The 21,708-nt window shown below is 38.8% G+C and overlaps 1 protein-coding gene across 5 annotated transcripts in view; it reads right to left on the minus strand.

The window, feature by feature from the left end:
- grid1b (glutamate receptor, ionotropic, delta 1b) overlaps positions 1-21,708 on the minus strand; it is a 310,051-nt gene that overhangs the window by 3,855 nt on the left and 284,488 nt on the right. For 4 of the 5 annotated variants that reach the window (XM_064320650.1, XM_064320654.1, XM_064320651.1 and 1 more), the window contains 4 exons: positions 15,181-15,376; positions 12,543-12,709; positions 6,588-6,828; positions 4,934-5,072 (listed from right to left, as the gene is read on the minus strand). In XM_064320650.1, coding sequence (XP_064176720.1) covers positions 4,934-5,072; positions 6,588-6,828; positions 12,543-12,709; positions 15,181-15,376 — 743 coding nt within the window. The remainder of the gene's footprint in view (positions 1-4,933; positions 5,073-6,587; positions 6,829-12,542; positions 12,710-15,180; positions 15,377-21,708) is intronic. The other variant, XM_064320652.1, reaches the window with a different exon arrangement.

Genomic DNA, 21,708 nt, shown 5'->3' on the forward strand with positions numbered 1-21,708 from the left:
CAAGAGGGTAAAGCATTCTTGAATAAATGAGACTGGTGCAGGAGCCGAGCAGCATTTAAACCTGTGGGAGCCACAGTGAACCACGTTTCAAGGGAGGGAAGCATGGTGACATTCCTTTTGCGCAGTACGGATGCCTAAGGCTTGGCGTGAGTCAGTGTGTCCATTTAATTTAATACATTTTCTCAGAGAGGCGAGGTCAATCCACCGACTGACCGAATGGCAACAGAAGAGACAAGACTGTAGAAAAAAAAAAAATCACTAAATGTGGCCTTCAACTACCTATATGCAATGAATTAACCACATATCAGAACCAGAGGTTCAGGTCAGTATTCAGACCAAGGGGGTGGGACACCCTTGACCAGCCAAGACAAAATAGAGTCCCAGAGCACCAAGTGATGTGGGATTGGCTGAATCATCCACAGCTATAACCATCCACTGCCTGTGGTCAGAAGTTCAGGGCATGTGTAATAATGACTTCGGTGTATTACCCACACAGTTGCTGTGGTGGCTGAGGTGAGTTTCATTCCGATAATGTAATGTTTTTGAGATCATGAGATGAGATCATTTACTATATAAATGCAATCCATTATCATTATTACTGTGCAAGCACACCTCACCCAATGCTCCTTCTGCCAATACAGTGAAGTGTTCATTTAACACAGATGCACTGAAATGTTTTTTCCCCTCTAGCCATGGTCAGAGGGACAGATGCCACAGATGGACAGGGCTCAAATTGAGAGAAATTAAAGGGGACAAAACCTGAGAATTAGACCAATGTGTCTGTGATCTGGCCAACATAAGGCAGCCTCCAGCCCCTTTAAAAACCGCAGAGTCAGCACCAATCTGGACAAATCTCTGTTGCTGACGGAGCCTGCAAAAAAGGTGCCCTCGACAGTCAGGGTGCAGTTAGGCAAAGCTGCCTGAAGGGGTGCCATTGTTACAGACAAGTATCCCTATTAACACTCCTATATTAAGCATTTAATACAGGAGCATTTGCTCAAACGCACACACACACACAAAGATGAGATGATAATAGAAAAACTTGCACAGGAAATCTAAACAATTCCAGTGCATGAATGAACTGATGGGCAAGCCAGACAATTCAATGCAAATCATAGTCTTTATGTTATGGAGGGGCTTTCAGTTGGCTCAAAGGAGTCTGGGATTGACAGTCCATAGTAGTTCCTCCCATTATGAGCTTTTACTGAGCCATCATTCATAATCGGACAAAACTATAGGGGAAGAGGAAGGAGGGAAACAATGGTCCTATCTACACTAAAGAAAAAAAAATTAATAGGGAACTGCATAGTCATGGTAGTGTTGTCATAAAAGATTACCTCATACTTTTGTTACATGTATGGCAAAGTCCCATGAAACATTACTTGGCTCCTGCACCTATCTTAAAGGATATACAATCAAACATTCCTCACCAAGTTCCCCAGATGTGGAGTGTCATATTTATGAAGGTCTTCAATTTCAATTTATGAAGCTCTTCAAAAATCAGAATTATCCATATCATTTTGCAAAGGTAATGGAACAACAATGAATTACAAGCCATAACAGAGCCACAACAGTTTACAAAGCAAAGCAATATATCTGCACTATGTTCTACACACACAAAACAGCATTTCTGATTGCTACACATAAAAAAAACACCAAAAATAAAGAAACCTACGCTAGGATAACAAAATTCGCCATGGGGCATTTTGCTGCGTCAGCCACTATTGAGTGAATAAAAATTTTGACTGAAAGCACACGTCACACTGCCTTTTGAACAAGGCTTGCATTCTCCAATTCAGATGTGATAAGGGCTGATTTTCAATGGTTACACTCATGCAGGGGAAACAAAGGACTGGCATGGTTCAAACAATGGCCACTGGGCTTTTACGGAACAGGGGGTGAGACACAGCCAAAACTGCAACAGAAGGTGCAGGACAAATAGCTGACACAGACTGGTGGTATGTGGGCATTTTTATGGGTACTCTACTCTGCTATATCATACGGATATCATCTCCAGAAAAACAAGAAAACAAAACAAGCAAAAAAAGTAGCAAATTATGTTTTTCATTTCAAAATGTTATGGTGATGCACTTAAAATGTAGGCACTATATGTGGGCCATTAACTGTGGCTCAGAACAGAGTGGACATGTCTCTACAGCTGAGGACACTATTGCAAAAACACAAGGAAATATTTTAGATATTTGGTTTGGTTGTTTGGAGAGAGCAGCATTGCCACCAGATTCTGATAAATTCTAAAACGTGTCTTCACAAGTTAAATAAATGTGATTAGAATTTTAAAAAAATATCATGAAGGGATTCACTAAGAAAAACCAATGATAGTTTTACAACTAATGAAACAGGTTTTAATATTAAACTGAAATGAGATGACAGTGGGCTAAAATATTCATCCAATCTAAAATTAATTCAAGTAAAAACCGTTTACCTTTTGTGGGTTTAATTTTCTCCAATTAGTATTTAAAATGTATTAATATTTGAACCACAGAATATCTCATAACCTTGCAATTTTCACTGTGCTCTTCTACAGTGCATAGTATGCATAGCAATTGCAGACCCTTTTTTACATAGACCCCAAATTTTAGGGGAGCAAGAATAATATATATCTGAAATAAAGCTGTCGTATTTCATACTTGGTTGCAAATCCTTTGCCTGAAGTCTGTGACCCATAGGCATCGTCAAACACTATGCATCTTCCCCGGTGATGCTTTGTCAGACTTGTACAGCAAACATCTTCAGTTCCTGCTTGTTTAGGGGGCTTTTTGACTTCACTCTTCCTTGAGCAAGTTGAAAGGAAGTTCAATTGGATTCAGGTCATGTGATTCACTTTGCCTGTCAAGAACACTCCACTTTTTGGCCCTGAAAAACTCCTTTGTTTCCATAGCAGAATGTTTGGGGTCATTGTCCTGGAGCAAGGTAAAGCGCTGTCCAGTGAATTTTGAGGTATTTTGTTGGACTGGAGTAGATAAAATGTTTGTACACTTCAGTACTCATTGTGCTGCCACTGCCAGCAGTCACATAATCAATAAATTCAAGTAAGCCAGTTCCAGAGGCAGCCATACATGCCCAAGTCATAACAGTACCTCCACCATCTTTCACTGATGAGAAAGTATACTTTGGATCATGAGCAGTTCCTTTTTTTCTCCACACTTTTCTCTTTCTATCACTTTGATACAGGCTAATATCATGTGTTCGTGAGACTGTCCATAAGTTCTAGAATGCCTACATCCTGGAGAGTGTTCTTTATCTGTTCAGCAGTTGAAAAAGCGTTCTTCATCACAGTATTCTTCGGTCATCTACTACAGTGGTCTTCCGTAGTCTACAAGGTTGTTTGCTATTGCTCAGCTCACCAGTGCTTTCTTGCTTCTTAACAATGTATCAAACAGTTGATTTTGAAACATACACTGTTTTGGCTATGCAACTGATTGAATTGTTCAGATTTTTCAGCCTCATGGTCACCTGCTTTACTAGCGTGGCACTTATTTGGTCCTCTTGTTGAGAGAAAACAGCAACAGCAATTCCAAATGCAAATCCCACACCTAGAATCAGTTCTACAACTGTTGTTAGCTTTCTTGTGCAGGCACTAATGATGCAAAGATACACAGCTGGCCAAGAAACAGCTGCACAGCCAACTGTCCAAGTATTTTCGCTCCCCAAAAATGCGAGGCCTATTTATAAAAAAGGGCTGCAATTCCTACATGGATCACTGGATATGGATGTAAATACCGTCAAATTAAAGCTGACCATCTGCACTTTAACCTCAAATTCATTGTATTATTTCAAGTCAAATGTTCGGGAGCGCAGAGCCAATACAACAAAAATTGTGTGACTGTCCAAGCAGTTATGGACTCTACTGTATATAAAATGGAAGTATATGATGGTAAGCGCAGTAGGCCAGGGGTCTGAGCAATTTGGAGGCACTGGTGTTGCGTTTTTACTAAATGGCCTACACTTGCAAGTCAAAGGTAAAGCTTTTGCACAAGTTGTGAATGGGTCCACCACCTGACCAACGCTTTACTGCTCACATACTTGAGAAAATGTGTAATTTCCGCTGCAAAAAGCTATATAATTCAAGGAATTCTGTCACGCATCTACAGTTAGTTCCAAATTTAATTACAAAATGTCGCTTGCTTTTGGGATTTGCTAAGAGAACTACAGCAGCAAGGAATGGTCGTTAAAGTTTATGGACATTATCTTTGGAGATAACCAGAAACATAGATGATATCAATCTGGAACATTTTTTTTTTCACAATAATAATTTTTTTAAAAACTCAGGCTCATTAAATGATCCCAGACAGGATTACAGTTTTAGTGTACCAGCATAAAAAGGAAACTAATTGCATTGCACTGGCAGCACTCCAAATCAAAGAAAAGGCGCCAATTAAACTGTATGAATGTTTTATGACGGTGGTGCTAACTTATAAGCAAACACAACACAACAAACAAAGGCTTTCTTTCATGCTTCATGCAAATATAATGCCAATCAAAATAGCAAAAGTGTTACTGACATTATGGGACTGTTGAAGTGGAATCCCAGAGTTACATTATGCAGCATAAAGGGAATCCCTGTTCCTGATTAATCCTTACAGTTAAATTAACTGTTTCTAAAGACAGACGGGAGTCTTGGAGACATTACTATGGTCTCTGCACAGCAAGTTCATGGATTCTCTCCCCCTGTTCCATTGCTATCCCTCAATTTTGGGGTTACCCCTTTTTGTCATGCAATAACACATTGGCAAATGAATATTAAGAAATGTGCAAGAAATTAAATAAAATCAATAATCTAGAAACAATAAGTGACAGGAGTGGTGGCAGGGTGGGGGCGGGGGAGTATGGTGTGCCTGTGCTGGGATGGTTGGACACGCCCCCTCCCCCCCCATTGGCAGCACACATCAGATCTTAGGAGGTCTATTCTGACCTGTATCAATAGCTTCTGCTTCATCCCAGTTTCTCTCTCTCTCTGTCCAAATGTCCTTCCTCCCTTCCGATGAAGCAGTTGTAATATCATTATATGTCAATGGACCAGATACCCTTGCCAGTCTGTAATCCTTAGTAACCTGCACGAGATCATAAAGAATAATGAATAGAGAAAAATATTTGTACAGCGTGTCCACATTGACATATAATTGCAATAAGATGTCACACAGTGAATTACTAGGGATTATGGACTGGTCTGACATATTTGTGGTTCTTATTGCTGTGGTGGTTTGAACAGTCAGCCCCATGCAAGTATCTTTGTTTGCCCACACTTTAGTTTATGGATCCAAGTCAAGCCTCCCCTGTCCAACTGCCACATGCACAGGGACAACATCTCTCACAGGTGGGGTGGAGTTAAAACATGTCAACATAGAAGGGGCTTGAGCAGATATTCCAAATACAGTTTTTTTGGCACTGAATAGCTGAAGTTTACTCTAACTTTTGTTATGACTCTTAAAAGTATAAAAATAGAAAAATAAAATGATGATCCCTGTTGATCCACACACATTTGCTAAGAGGTCAGTTTGTCATGTTTTGTCTCCTTTCAGATAATGAAGATAATAATATATAGATCTTTCAACAAAAAAAAAGTTAAAGAAAAGAAGAGAGAGAGAGAGAAAAAAACCTTTTTCACTCTGGGAACTGGGTTTTGGATTGCGAAAAAGGTGCAGAATTTTAAGGAGTCTTGGACACCTTCAAGGGAAACTTTTAGGAATCCACAATCATTCTTGCTTGTTTTTCACAGTGAATATTAAATCAATAACAGAGGATGTGTCTTCAGCATTCATCCTGTCATAACTATCTTAACATGATTTAATAAATGTGCCCCTGGCATAAGCAGGGATTGAGTTAAATATCTAATTTATAAATCAAGTGTGAAGAATAATTAGTACATACTTGGTGTTTCAAGTAATAGTTTTACATTTAAATGAATATGAGATGGATCAAGGATGTCAAAATCTGCTAATAAAAGAGCAGTCCTGTAAAAGCTTGAGAACTGAGTCTCCAATTCCTTTTGGCATTGCATATGTGATAACTCATTAGCGAGACTAAAAATTTGCAACAACAGTATTTTCCTTTCATCAGACCTGTGTTCTCCAAACTGCACAAACCAGGCTTAGGTACTCCTAGGTGTATTAATCTGGGGTTTGTCCATGGGAACATACTTCAAAGGAAGAAAATACTGTTGTGGAGAAACTTGTTAAATGTGCCATTGAGTTACCTCAGACACATTCAGCACTATTTACTACAGACCAATTATATGGGGCAATGAAATTTAATAATGGGGGAGAGAGAAAAAAAAGTAATTCCCAATTTTCCCGAAAGTTCCAAGATTCCACGTGGTTCTATGAATATTCCCGGGAATATCACAACCTTATTTTAACAATGAAGGCTTATTAAGAAAATAAAAAGAGGTCGTACATAACAGAACGATTTCATTTTCGGAGACCAATTTTGATTTCACCAGGGCACACCTATAACTGCGTGTACTGGAGCTCGACTAAGTCGGGGCTTGCGTCTGCGGCTGGATCCTTAAAGTAGAGTGTGGCAGTGTCCTCCCCCTGCTCAGTCCTTCTGGCTCGGTGCTCGGTCACCTCTTTGGGCTGCTCTTGCCGGCAGCGGTTGCCCTTCCACCACATCTCCAGGCCGGCCACCAGGCAGGCCAGCAGCAGCCCGGCGGCCAGAATGCAGAAGACGCCGGCGAAGCTGTGCAGCTTCAGCGCCCGCCCGTCCGGCTGCGCGCTGGCGTGGCTGTTCAGGTCGCAGCGGCCCGTGCGCGGCCACCACTTCTGCTTCAGGATGTCCAGGTCGCCTTTCTCCTGCAGCTCCAGGATCCTGGAGAGGGGGGGGGGGGAAACCAGGAAAATTCACCCTGAGAATTCTCCCCTGTCTGCGCACCCTGGAACCTGGCCACCGTCCCTGTCTTTTAGGCGATACATCCTTGCACAGTACATTTGGTCTGCGCGGTTAATTAAAAGAGAAGAAAATGTTTCTGGACCCATAGAACATTCAGCCCAATTGTAAAAGAAAATATGATCAAAATAATAGGATTTCATTTCCAGTAGACTTCGTGAACAAAGTTTAAGATACACACATCTTTAACTAGATTGCTTTCCTTTATATACATAATTGAGTGTCTTTATTTAATTATGGATATCAAAAGATAGCATAGATTAACACAGAAGTTCTCATTTCCCTGATTTTGGCATTGGTATGAGAAAATGAATTCAATGGCAATTCATTCATGGTGACCACTTTATATGCACTCTTTGCAGTTTTATTTGAACTTTGACTAATTAATCTACTGAAGCAGAAGTTACTTTATAACTTGATTTTGCAATGCTTCCCTAATCCTAGGAACATTACTGCAGTGATGCAGTTTTTGAATCAGAACTTGGACTGGATACCCCTATCTAATACAGGGTGTGACATTTGCATAAGCAATCTGAAAGAGGAAATGTGACTTTTTACAGTTAAAGGACACATTTTTTCTTTCAATCCGCAAATATTGCCTATAAAACCTTCCAGGAAGTTCTCTGAATGTGAAGTATTATATCTTTCACAATGCTAAATCACCAAATGGACTTGATTAGTGCTAACTTTTGTAGTCTTCCACAGCCTGAAATTAAACTGAAACAAACAGCAATGTGAATGACTGACCTCTTAATTCAATTAAGGACCCGTCGCAAAAAGGACCATTATGAAAAGCTGGTATAGACTGAAGGCAAATATAATTATTGCAATTTTGGACATGAGGAGCGGCACAGTATGTATTTGTAAAGCACATGATTTACGGTGAAGGAGGAGAGTGATACCGATGGGACTGCATGTCACTAGGAAGATGAATACTTCTCCATTGATGACATTGTGGTTTGTGATGGTAAAGTCCATTAGTGGTTGGAAGATGTGTTAAAACCCCTTTGTGGCCCATTCCGGTGTTCCAAGTGCACCTAGTTGTACTGGCCAGTAATTCTACTCATTATAGAGACACAACCATGAATGCAGGTGTGCCACAGGAACTCAAAGCTTAAGGTTCCCCCCAGCTGACTGAATATACCAATTTCTCATGCAATGGTGTTGCAGATGCAGATAATGGAATACACATAGAGGATATGACAGTACACGTGTCAACTTCATTCACTCAAGTTATTCAGTTTCTAACCCTTTCTAAACTGGGTTCAAGCACTCTAATGCATCAAAAAAGGTATGCTGAAGATTTCAAACAGTTGTGATATGTTTAATCATACCTAAAAATCTGTATAAAAGAAGAATTGTTGATATTTGAATTGGCCATGAGGGTGTGATGTGTCCATGCATCGTTTTACATTAACATCATAATGCTCTTACTGCCTGGGGGTCACCGTCAAGCCCCCCCCCCCACCCCCCCACCCTCAGATATACTTCTTTGAGACCTGTATGCATCCTTCCTGGACACTATATTAGCATTAGAATACAAAAACAAAAAAAACAAAAAAAACACATTAACTGTAACTAAATTAACTGTAATTGCTAAGATGCTAAGGTATATACCCCACAAGCCTTATAAGAAATATAGTCTCAAAGCTGTGTTTCTAGTTTGAAATAATACATTGTATTGTTATCTGAGTTAATGAGTCTCCCCCTATGTGCTTCAAAAATACTGTTCTGCACAGCTATAGCAGTTAATAAGGTTTATATTAAACATATAGTGTCAATGGCAGTGTGCTTAGCTGGACTTTAAATCACAGGGTTAAACATCTTAACCACAGAACTGAATTATAACTAGAACAGCTATATAAATCTGTGGTCTATAGGTTTTAAACCTGAGGTTCAAACTCCAGCCAACCACACTGCAATTGACCCACAGTGGCTAATTGCTGAAAGATACCTAATATTGGCATTTTTATTATGAGCGATAGATTAATCATTAAATCTTGATTATGGAGCTGAAAGTTTACTGCAGACAGCAACTACAGCCTTAAACAAAAACAGCAGAAATGCTCAGATTGAATACCACAGGATATCTGTACATTCATCATCTTACTACTACTACTACTACTACTACTACTACTACTACTACAACTACTGCTACTACTAATGCTACTACTACTACTACTACTACTACTAATATGACTATGTCATTATGTCTGTCCTTCTAAAAAAAATTATTCCTAAAGGTAAAGTAGAAGGCTTGCCATACACACTACTGGAACTTGTAACAGAAAAAGGTACATTTATGAAGTACATTGGTTTCTGGAAGAAGACTATCTCATCTGTATTTATTCAGCTGAGGATAAGTTATTAAAGTTTCCACCGCGTCACTGGCCTTACAAAATCATGCCTGAAATCTTTAACATATTTTCACTTTAATTTTACTGAAGTGTTCACCAGGGCATTACAAGGACAGCAAACATGAGGTGTGACCTGAAAGTGATAATTATATTGTGTGTGAAAATGCAGTACAAACACAAAGTTACCACCTTCCTTTGCTTTTTCTCTTAAATGCAATGCCAGAAGAACACTCTTAATTGGTCATCTCTGATTGGGTTGAGGTTTAATTTAATCTGCCAACATCTGTTATCTTCACAATGGGTTCAGTTTAAGATAATGCACAAAACAAGAAAAAAAAAAAAAAAAAAACTGAAGGCGTTGAAGAAAATTTCCAAAAGGATTTATATAATGAAATCAATATACTTTTCTCCATCAATTACAATAACTTGCTGGATTTACATAATAATAATAATAATAATAATAATAATAATAATAATAATTCTGAGTTCAATATTCTGTTCTACATTGTGAATACAAAAGACAATGCACAAATGCTTCAAACTTTCGGGATGCTATTTAAATTCTAAATGATGTGGGCAACAGGCCTTTGTAAAGAATACTGCATTTTGATGAATCTACTCTATGTTGAACTGAGTGAACTTATCACAGTGAAGTTTTTGTATAATGTTGTTCAATGCTTTTGCATTGTAATGTACCACAGTGACGACTTGTGAATGCTGAATGCTGCATAACGACTATAAATGGTAACACTGCTCAATATAAAGGTGGAACTGAATGTATAAACCAGTAGTCGCACTTCGAGGAAAAAAAAAATCTCAGTTCTGTGAATACTTGCTTTTGAAAGGCATCAAATTATACTGTAAAAGGTTTCACTTCTGTGCAAGGCAATCATGGCATGTTTATCTGTTCTGCAGTCTGTTATCTATTGTTTAAGAACAAAGAGCTGCAAGGTTCTTTTTGATTCCTTGCCTGTGAATAACAGTCAATTTGAAACTGGCTGGGCTTCAGAAACAGGAACATCTCTAGACACCAGAAGCATAGTGATTGGAGGAGCTAAATAAATACATAAAAACTTTATTATTTCTCTGTTTAAAAAAGGGTATTACTGGGCTTTCTTTGTAGTAGAAGGCATGTATATGGCTGAAATAGCCGACAGACAAATCTTGGATAAAAAGTTTGAGGATAATATTTGACCCCTCAAGGTTATTCCAGTAGACTACAATACATATGCAAAAAGAGATGCATCTTGTCAGTGTGTGGAATAATCACAATCTTTAAGGCCTGTCACTGTTTCTTTCAATAGTGCCATTTCTATGGATCTGTGTGAAGGAATATCTTTCACTATAAAGACTGTAGGTCATGTATTTTCTTTTTTCTCTGAATACTTCAATTTTATTTAAGAATGTCTGCATGAGCTTTAGCCTCCTTTTTCCATGAACTGACTGTTGGATTAAGTGTGCATGGGGTCCTTTAGGCAACCGATTGATTGGACAGTTTCCAGATGTGTAATTGTGGGCTTATTTAAGATGAGATGTGCTGATTAATGGTGGGGGGGAGGGGGTGTGATCTTTGTGCAAATAGGTTTTGGCAGTATGGTTGCAAAGCATTTGCCAACTTTTTCCATAAAATTTCCAAATAATTTATATGTAAATGTCCTACAATTATGCAAAGTCTCAGTGTCCATATTTCTGGCTTGTGTGCAAATAAACTGTTTTGTATATTTTTGAGCTCTGGTCATTTTAAAAACCTTGGTTGTCCAAAGAATAGGCTGGCTTTGTGACAAACTGGCAATGGAATTTGTGCCATTTCAGCACTACTCTGTGGGAGCAAGCCCATTTTGACAAGCATCAATCTTCTTCCAAGGATAGTTATATATATAAAAAAAAAGACTAAGCCCCCTGTCAGGACAACCGTGGATAATATGCCGACCCACGGATCCAACAATGAACACATGAAGAAGGTTTTTGGATAATGAGCAATCCTAATTCATGTCATTACACATCCAAAGCGTCAGCTTGTCGATATGTTCAATTATATGAAGCAAAAATGCAATGAATCACCCCATTAAGAAACCCGGTTTAATGCCACCTGGTGTTGAGTACATCTGGAGCTGGATTATTATGAGCTCTTTCGGGAAATATTAACATGCTAACCCCAATCATCAGTGGCTAGTCAGCGCTGGAATTCACAAGTAAACTATTTGAATACTAAGAGCCTCAGAGCAAGGGGATCAATTTCAAAGTACAGCATGGCTTGTACTGATATGCTGATGGTATGTTCCTGATATGACAGTGACATATTTACTTAGTCTAGCGACATCTGAAAAGCTGCTGTAAAAAAATAAAAAACATTTTTTTTAAAACTTATTTGAAGAGGGATTCTGAAGTTTCAGTGGCTTGGAATGTAATATTTTTTCATATAAAGGAGGCATATACAAAGACCTGACTGTCATTATATGCTGACAGCAATATATAAAAAAAGATGTCTGGATAGAATAGGAGGTATTTGGATGGCAGGTATACCATCTGGCAAGTTACACCTTTGCAGGATGTGCCCCTATTATGTATATAGCACTGAGCCTTTTCACGCTTTCCCACAAAAAATTTGAAGTCAAGTCAAGTCACCTGAATGAATGTAGGAAGGCAGAGGCATTATTACTTTGGGGTATAACTTCTATAGTTCCTGTGAATCATATTACTGAAAACTTACTTGTAACTTGGAATCATTTTCATATTGATAATTTGTCATAGAGAAAGATTTGTTTAAAGATATTTTTTACAGATGTATAGAGAATATACAGTACTTTGTGAGAGTAACTTGACTAGTTTTTACATGGGAAATGTTTTTTGTTTTTTTTGTTGAGATCATTTTTCCAGTATTATACAAATACATATTATTGTATAACTGAATATAGTCACTGGCCTGGAGCATATTGCATCAGTAAAGGACTCAGGTAAAGCCAAGCTTCAGGTGTGCATGGCATGGTATTGATTTGAGATGAAAAAAAAAAAATACTAATCCCAAAGTAGGGAGACAAAGGAAAGTAAACAGAAATTCTGCAAAAAATCTGTGAGCACTGCCAGTTTGAGGAGGCAGCGGAACTGCAGACAACAGCCTGGCCATGCAGGAGATCAAAAATAACTCGGTGAAGAGCAACAGAAAGAGGCACAGTCAAGACGAGCAGACCGAGGAGGGAAAATAAGAGTAGCAGGAAGGCAGACAGGTGTAGGAGAAAAGATTACAGATTCGCCGAGAGTCCTGCGGGCGAGAGAACTCACTTCTGCGAGAAGAGGTCCCGGTACGGGCTCCCATGCTGCATTGCGATCCCGTAGCCCTTGCTGCTCACGCTGTTGCCCGTCACGGTGATGGAGCAGTCGTCGTCCGTCAGCGCCGCGTACTCCACCACGGCCATGTCCCACAGGAAGGCGTAGGGCCCCTTCTTCGCCTGCAGGGGGACACATCAGTCCTTTTACATTCAGCCATTTACCAGATGGCTTTTTACTGCTCATATGTAGCAGTAAAAAGTATCACATTATAGGATGAAAACAAGTATACCCTGGAAAAAAGTACAAGTATACATCTTGGAAAAAAATATTAAAACATATTGTTACACACAAGCACCACACTGAAAAGGAACCAGTGCTGTCATATCTGTTGTAAAGATGCGCAAATCTATGAGAGAGGCAAATTTGTGGTGAGGGATTCATAGAACAGTTTTAAGAGGCGGACTTTCAATCTGTTAAAAGGTTGTTTGAGTTGATATTCATTTACGTTTAAAAAAAGGAGAGCAAATGTAAGCTATACAATATGTGCTAGATATGGCTTTCTGCAAAGCGACACAATTGCTATAACATAGTTTGATGTCTTCACAAATGGCTGCTTCTAAAACAGTCCCTCTGCCTCTATTCATTAAGAAACCCACACACTGTATTATGGATTCTCTAGGTGCCTTCTGTAGTGCCAAACCATGTTGATGGTGCAATGTGTTCTCTATATGTAAACAATGAGAAGAGTGACAAATAATCTCACAACGCTCCTGTATTTTGCTGAATTTATTAATTTACTTTGGGAATACTTACTGTTAGAGTGTGAATTAGCTTTTTTTTTTGCTCACTTCTTGCTGTTGCATACAGTAAGACAAGGAAATAACAAGGTATTTTCAGGAAGTTTGTATCAGCTATGCGTAGTAAGTCACATAAAGGACGCAAATTTTTGGATACAGTGCCATACATATTTAAGCTGTATGTGGTAACTGTTGATAAAACCCAACTGTTCTAAAAGTGCATTCACTCAAGTAACAACTTTTTGCACCAAAATGGCCTTAAGTTTGAAATACACAGTATTAAGTATATCGACACCCCTTGGTCTGGGGCTGTTTTTCATGGTTTGGGCTAGGCCCCTTAGTGTCCAGTGAAGGCAAATCTTAATGCAATGACATTCTACACGATTCTGTGTTTCCAAATGTGTGCCGACAGTTTGGGTTTGGGAAATGCCCCTGAGGGATGGGGGGTGGGGGTGGGGCAATGGAGAACTTGACTCGCCTGCACAGAGCCCTGACCTCAACCCCATTCTACACCTTTGGAGTCAATTGGAAACCCAACTGTGAGCCTGGCTTAATCTCCCAATCAGTGCCCAACCTCACTAATGCTCTTCTGGCAGAATGGAAGAAAATCCCTGCAGCAATGTTCCAACATCTAGTATGAAGCCTTCCCAGTAGAGTGGAGGTTGTTATAGCAACAAAGGGTGGACCAACTTCATATTAATTCTCATCATTTTCGATGAGATGTTGGATGTCAGGTATCCACATACTTTTGGCCTTGTAGTGTTTATGGGTAGATTATGCTTTTAATTATAATGTGTTCTTGTGATATTGTCACAATGCTGTGCTCCAGTAATTAAATGACAAGCTGTTCTTGATGGTGGTGTGACAACTGTAATTACAACCAGTAATTTGTAGTACATTTAAAAATAGGACTTCTGTTCTCATTTCAGCAGAGAAGGTCATTTGACAATTTATCTAAAGTTCAATGTTAGAAACCAAAATTGTTCACAAGAGAGTAGAAAAGGGTGGTGAACTGGGTGGCAAACATTATACTAAGACATCCACTGTTATGAGCAGTGAAATTAATCTTGTGGTCTTTATACTAATTCCTAATGTATTGATGATGTATTAATTTGCTTGATCCCTTCATCAAAGACTGCTTATGAGATTAACTGGTATAATTCCACAATATGGCATTTACACAATTAAATCAATCCACTGATATAGATAAACATTCAGAAAAAGCTCATTGATAAATGCAACTGTTCAGAATTTGGCATGACTAATATTTTTTAATATACAATGTGATTACAGAAGCAAGCAAGTGGACTAATGCTCAGTTAATTTCAGCATGTAATCATGCCTGAAAAAAACTGTTGAATAGAGAGGTTTTACAGATTTACCAATTAATTGATTTTAAGAATTAGGATTAATTACCATTAGGCATCACCATCATTTCATTCTTAAAGGGCATGTTATACATCATTTATTTTCAGTTAAATTAGAATTTAAATTTTCTGAGTGCATGCTTGCAATTTATTTGTCCATGATACTTAATTTGATGTTAATGCTGCACCGTGTTGTATTTGTACCAATTCAACAGTTTTTCAGTTTCAAAATTATGCTTTCTTTATTCTTTGTTTTTTGCCCAAATGTGTAGTTTGCGGAAGAGTAGTATACGTGCAGCCCTGCGATAGATTGACGACCTGTCCATGGTGTATTTCTGCCTCTTGCAGAATGCATGCTGGGATAGGCTCCGGCACCCCCCACGACCATGAGCAGGAATAAGCAGGTATAGATAATGCAGGGACTGATAGTATACATGCATTGTGCAATGTTGTTCTTGGACAAGTTGGACTTTGCGGATGTCCTACCTTACGGATGCCCTCCGAAGGACTGGATACAGAGTAGTCATGACCGTTGTTCTTGCTGATGGTTCTCCAGAGCTCAGCGAATGTGCTGTCCTGCTCCAGGGGGTTGGTGCCCTTGGCCTTAAAGTAGTCATACACAGCAGAATCCCTCACCGTTCCATAGGCCAGGTCCATCTGTTTGGACAAGTCCTGGAAGGTCCTGGTGAACCAACCAGAAGGAAAAAAAAAGAAAAAAAGAAATTTATTCCGGAGGAAGAGCTATTGACGCGTTGTGGCATCGAAACACGCTGGCATGTGGTCCACCTGCTACAGAAGGACAATTAACCAGCCTATTTACCCACATGCTGGTCTGCACCATGGGGGAAGGACAGCTTCAGAGAAATTAGGTCTGAGCTTTTGAGGAGCATCGGAGAAGCAGCAACCAACGACCCATTATATGCTGTGCATAATTTAATAGGCGATAAAGCAAACACATAGACACAAAGACATAAATATCCACATTAAACTAATTGCCACACTAAGGCAATTATTTCTGTTATAAGACTGCAGGTAGAATGTGATAGCACACATTGTTACGTGAGAGTAACACTTTCTAACACTTGATTCTCAAGCAATCCGGGATACGTTTAAATTGTCACAGAGCAGTGTTTAACAGAAAAAAAGTTGTGAAATGGGTGCTTGGCGAGACATTCCTGTTCATGGAAATATGATGCAATTATGTTCAGAGCTTCAGGAACAAATATTAAACAACATATATTACAGAAAATTTGCGAGAAGAATGGAGAACCAAAGGCAAAGCAAAGCATGAAATCAAATTATAGGTTCACATACCATTAGTTTTGTTGCTAAAAGAAGGCAGAAGCAGAACTTCACTCAAATTAAAGCTGCAATTTGTAGACTGATAAACATCACAGTGCGTCTGTGGCATTGTCTTTTCTATCTGAACAAACCCATGTAGGGGGAGGAACACTACGTCTTGACAGTCATGTGCCATTGAATCTTCCTTTTATATCGCCTATCCATTAAACAATGGGCAAAGTAATTTGAGAAAAGAACATTAACAACTTTCAATTAACTCAAAAAAATGGAGACAGCATTGATTATGCAAGGAAGATAAAATGAAGAGATCTATGAGGTGGAGCAACATAAAACGCCATAAAACACCGTGAAAGATTTCTGATTAAGTTACGAGAGTTAATTAATCTATTCATTACCGGTGTGAGTACTTCATACAATAGGCTGTCTTCCTTTGAATAGTAAACTCTAATGGAAATAAATGAAGCACACTGAACAGTAAAGTTCTTCTGTTACTTCTTGATACTTAAAAAGAAAGCTAATATAAAAATAGTAATGTTTTAAAAAAGGCAGTTTTCTGTTTCTAAGTGCACCACTCGGAATACCTGTAAAACTATGGCTATGCAATGTTCTATGTAAAGCATGTCAACATTATCTTTCCTTGCAGCATTAAAAGGTCTATTCCAGTTTTCATTATCAGGTAAGATGAGCAGATAGAATTTTGTTACTTTTAATTACAGCACTTCAGTGAATTTAAATCAAGCATATACTGTAAAATATCAGGTCTATCAATCAGTTAGGATAATATTGTTTTATACTGACACAGTCACTTTTTGAAACAACTAAGGAAATACCGCACCCTTTTTACCACAGTCACAACTGAGGACAGTGCAATTTTACAGTTAGTTACACTCAAGCCCTACTTAGTCAGGGCTGGATTAAACTGAACATGTGGTCCATGGACAGTTGAACATATCAATACAAATCATGTTCCCTTATAAAAAACACAAACAAAAGGGTTCTCAAAATGATACCCTCCACAGAGGTGGGTTCTTCAAATCGAAATATGTATCCCACAGATAGAGTATACATTTTTTAGATGGACTGATTGCTGCTTTAGTTCTTCCCTTTCACCACCTGATGGTATCTGGGGATACTTATTTGTAGCCTTTGCAACCACACAACTTATATAATTCAATAGTCTCTGTTGGGGTGAGGAATGGGAGATGGGGAACACAAGGAATGAGGTTTGTTATGTCAACTCAGTCATGTTCGCTGTATTAAATTCCAGTAATGTGTCTTGTGCTAATTCAAGATAGGTTAAAATGAACAAAAGAACATCTATCATGTATTCAGTCAGAAAAAGAGATAATTGTCAGGGCTGAACATAATCGGTTCTGTTGGCGTGATGCATACACATTTCAGCCACCAACACCATGGCTCACACTGGAACACAATGACGCATTCGAGGCACTGTGCGGAAGCCATAACAGAGGGATGACCATCTTCTATCTATGTCCGAAAGGAGAAGAGAAGCCCTCCGGTTTATTATTGATGAGATCATTCAGGAGCACCCAGCGGTCCCATTTGTTTGCCTTAATGGTTCGGGTCAATGAACTTTGCTCCCCCGGACGTCTTTATTCCCTTTCCTCTCTGAATGATTAAGAGGCTGTCAGGAGATGCAGTGATGCCATATGCCGTAGACCCCACTGGCACAGTGTCTCCTGCTTTTTCACCAGCGAGTCCAAAGCGCCTGCCCGTTGACTGACACAGAGTCATTTGTAGCGCTTGGGAGAGCGATGGGGAAATCTGGGCCTGGGTTCAATCAACATTCGTCACTCGCTTGGACTCAAGTAAATGCGAGCGTCATTTTTAAAAAAAATTTTATAAAGGCAAACACAGTTTGGTACGTTCTTTTAGCTGACTGCTGAACTCACCGAGCTGCTTTTGCTAATTTAATCACGAATCATGAAATCTGTTGACAAATGTTGATTGAATTGTGTGCTCTGTTTGCTCGCCTCTGCATCTCAAATGGAGCCAAAATTATTGCATGATTACATAATTATTACATGATTTGTTGTTATTACATGGATTATTACAGGTGCGTGGTGTCCAAACATTCCCAATAACAACCTTCCATATCTTTTCAGGAGACCAGATTGTAGCGTTCCTACGTATAAAGCCTCCACAGACTCTTAATTAATAACAAGAATAATAGAATCCAATTTGTTAACTCATTCAACATCCATTGTAACAACTCATAATTGAGTTTATATAAAGGTGCTCTACACTGTTGATGTTTCCTATTGCATTAATCATCATACCATTATTTTGATGTATTGCATGTATTTGTGATGTGAACATATTTATCTCAGCCAAATGTTTTTGTGGAAGGTTTAATCATTGTTTTGATAATTAATGAATTCAATTCATAATTGTCTGCCATAATAACATTATACTTTTTTTATGTATTTCAACGTCCACTACTACAGTCATACACCCTAAATACATACAGCAGAAGATAAGTATGCACAGCGCCAGCTCTAAACTATTGGAAGCCTTAAGAAAAAGTTCCTTTGGAGGCCCGCTTTTGAGTTATATCTTACCTGGGGTGGGGTTCAATTATTGAATGGAGGTGGGGGGTTTTGCGATTGTGGACTGCGGGTGGGTAGTTGGCATTGACTATGTTGTTTATTCCTAGAATCGGCCCTGGCTATACACTTCATTATACGTTGTCTGTATTGCCTACATGTTTGACTTCATTCTACACAGAACAACTGTACCACCGTCTAAGATTATTCTTTATTTCATTTTTTCATAGAATGAAACAAACCCAACAAATGTTATGTAAAACTACCTAGCTGGAAGCCACATGGAAAAAATGCGAGATAATACATAAAATCTCTCTACATTAAAAAAGAGAGAGAAAAAACGAGAAGCATTAATTTGTGTAATTACGAGAGCCTTACTCTCAATTACCTGACAAAGGTTCCAATACCACAATGCTCTATTGGATTTTGATTTTGTGAATGAACCACAGGATGCAGATTAAATGAATAACTTGATATTGTAACCTCCATAAAACTGCATACTGGATAATTACTCATTCATTTTTTTTTGCATAGTATGCAGCTGGTTCCATATTAGTCCCCCTGGCTTTACTTATTATTATGTCTACACTCCATTAAAGTGCAGAATGTCAAAACAGCCACTAGCATACATAATTGAGGATTAAGGATCTGACTGCATATGAATAAACAAACAAACACATAATTAAGTACAAAAAGAATGAACAAAACAGCTCATTCATCTCGATAGAACATTAGCCTCAACAACATTTCGAAGTCCACCATATTTAATACGGTAATAGTGAGACAATAAGAACTCCTCAGTGGGGGGCCGGGTGGTGTGGTGAGGTGCTGGGAGGCTCATCTCGTTAAGAGACAATCCTAGAACATGAATTCTGGCAAGGCCTCATTGGCTCTAGCGTCACTCAAGGGTGGGTGGGATCAATTCAGTCACGACGGCAATATCTCTTTACGCACCAGTGACACCTGTTGGTCGATCAGGCCTGCAAGTCTGGCCTTCAAATCCACCCATTAAGCTACACGTTAAGTGTCGTCCACTGACTCATGTCATTGTGAAGCCGACTTGTGAACTTTCTCGTGATGAGAAGCAGTGGCTTCTTGCAGCATAAATGCTTCAGCAAAATGGGGAGATAAAGGGGGCGGGGCATAAAACACCCAAATGGAATTCTCAAATCACGAATCTTTCACGTTCACTCAGCAGGAAATATGTGACCGTCTACACGTCACAAAGCGAAGCGGCAGCTTTTTAATTCTACCTCTTAACCTAGATGGCACTGTAAACAAGACATCTGTCTGCCCTCCCTGACCTTGACAGGAGAAAACGATCACAGCACACTGCTACAATGACAATATTTAAAGTTAATTGCCCTCGGGTTATGACTCATCCAGAAATACATCAGCAAGACAGGCAACTAACCCAGATATGTCTAAAGCAAACACTATGACAAATGATGGCTTTAGTCCTATCTGTATCTGAAAGGTATACTTTCCCACAGGACTGAAAAATTGTAATGCCTTACCACACAATGCAGCTGATACTAAACTCTGCCCAAGTTTCAAAGTACTTGGTCATAAGCAAATTTACTATGACATTAGGTTTTTTGCTTTCAGAAAAGTTCATACCAGTTGAAGCAATTTGGTAATTTAGATAAAATGGTGCTGTGCCTTTTATATTATGAAAGTGCTTTCTTCATTGATCCTTTCGATGGCATACTTTATTTGAGCCTTTGTGTAGTGCAACCTATGTATTGATTGTGCATGCTCTCATATGTGAGTAAAACGACATCAGTTGACACTCGGAAAGGCATTTCAGTCTTGGAAGAAGTTTGAATCATCGCATTGAGAAAGAATAATGTGGAGGGAAACAGAACACCTTTATCTAGTGAGAGGTGAGGGAGAGTTTATGAACCGCATAACCAGTGTGATAGGCTTCATATAAAAAGAGTATTGGTACAGGGCCGAATGTAAATGGCACTGTTGCTTGGTAGTCGGGGCGGGGCTTTTTGAGTCACACTTACAGTATTGTTGTGACTCAAAAAGTGTGCAGAGGGAAATGGTCTCTAGTCCAATAAATGGTGGCCATAATGACTGCAGCTATTACTTATTGATAACACATACAGTAATAGCTCCACCAATTATGTAGTTTCTTTTGAAACATGCTCTTCTCTCTCTCATATTTATCCCAAATTGGAATGTCCAATCATATTCACCAGCCACAGTCGTGGCGGCAACCTTCACTATTCATTTGGGACTGCTCTGCTCATATACTTCTGAGGCTTTCCAGGTTGAGCAAATCGACTTCGGGCACCTAATGGACCCTGATCCAAGAATTTGATGCCAGACTGTGTGGCTCATCCACACACTGGAACGGTGCCTTGACAGGAGAGGCCATTTAGCATCATTTAGGAGTTATCTGAATTATCTCTCTCAGATCACCTTTAGCCACCTTCTAAAGTACAATATCAGATAGTGATGGATTTCTTGATCCACATAATGGTCTAAATACGTGTGCTCAGTCACACATGTGCTCAGTCGCACAGCTCCCAACACTATCACAATTATTATTTTTTTAAAGGGATAGTTCACTTTACATGATATAATTTCCATTTTAGAGTACGTTTTCAATTGGCCCAGGCAATGCGTATTGATGGATATTTTAGATATTAATCTGATATGTTTGTGATAGCCAGATGACTTTGCAATGGCTGATATGCCAGCATTCAGAGTTTCAGTTTAAAACAGGAAAATGCATGTAATTTCAAAGAATATCACCCTCTCTTGTGTAACATGGTCCAATAACTCAATATATATACTGTATATATCAGTTTTTATTAACTGTCATAAACTGAACCATTGTGTACAGTTTTACATGAACATACTAGATTTTCATTTAAAAAAATGTTTTAAAAGCATGTTATATATTCTATAATATACCTAAATACAAAAATGATAACAGGTATTACATGGTGGAATGACTGTTTAACATATGACTGTAAAAATATAGGTAGCATATAACATGGCCATTCTTGTGTTAAAGGAGTTTCTGTGGTGCATAGAGCTTTAATGATACACAAAAATGAGTATGTGAATCCTCAGCCAGATAGGAAATTTTAGTCAAAACTTCAGCTTTATTTTTTGCAAAATAAAC

The sequence above is a fragment of the Anguilla rostrata genome, chromosome 2, assembly GCF_018555375.3.
Source record: "Anguilla rostrata isolate EN2019 chromosome 2, ASM1855537v3, whole genome shotgun sequence".
Classification (NCBI taxonomy): Eukaryota; Metazoa; Chordata; class Actinopteri; order Anguilliformes; family Anguillidae; genus Anguilla; species Anguilla rostrata.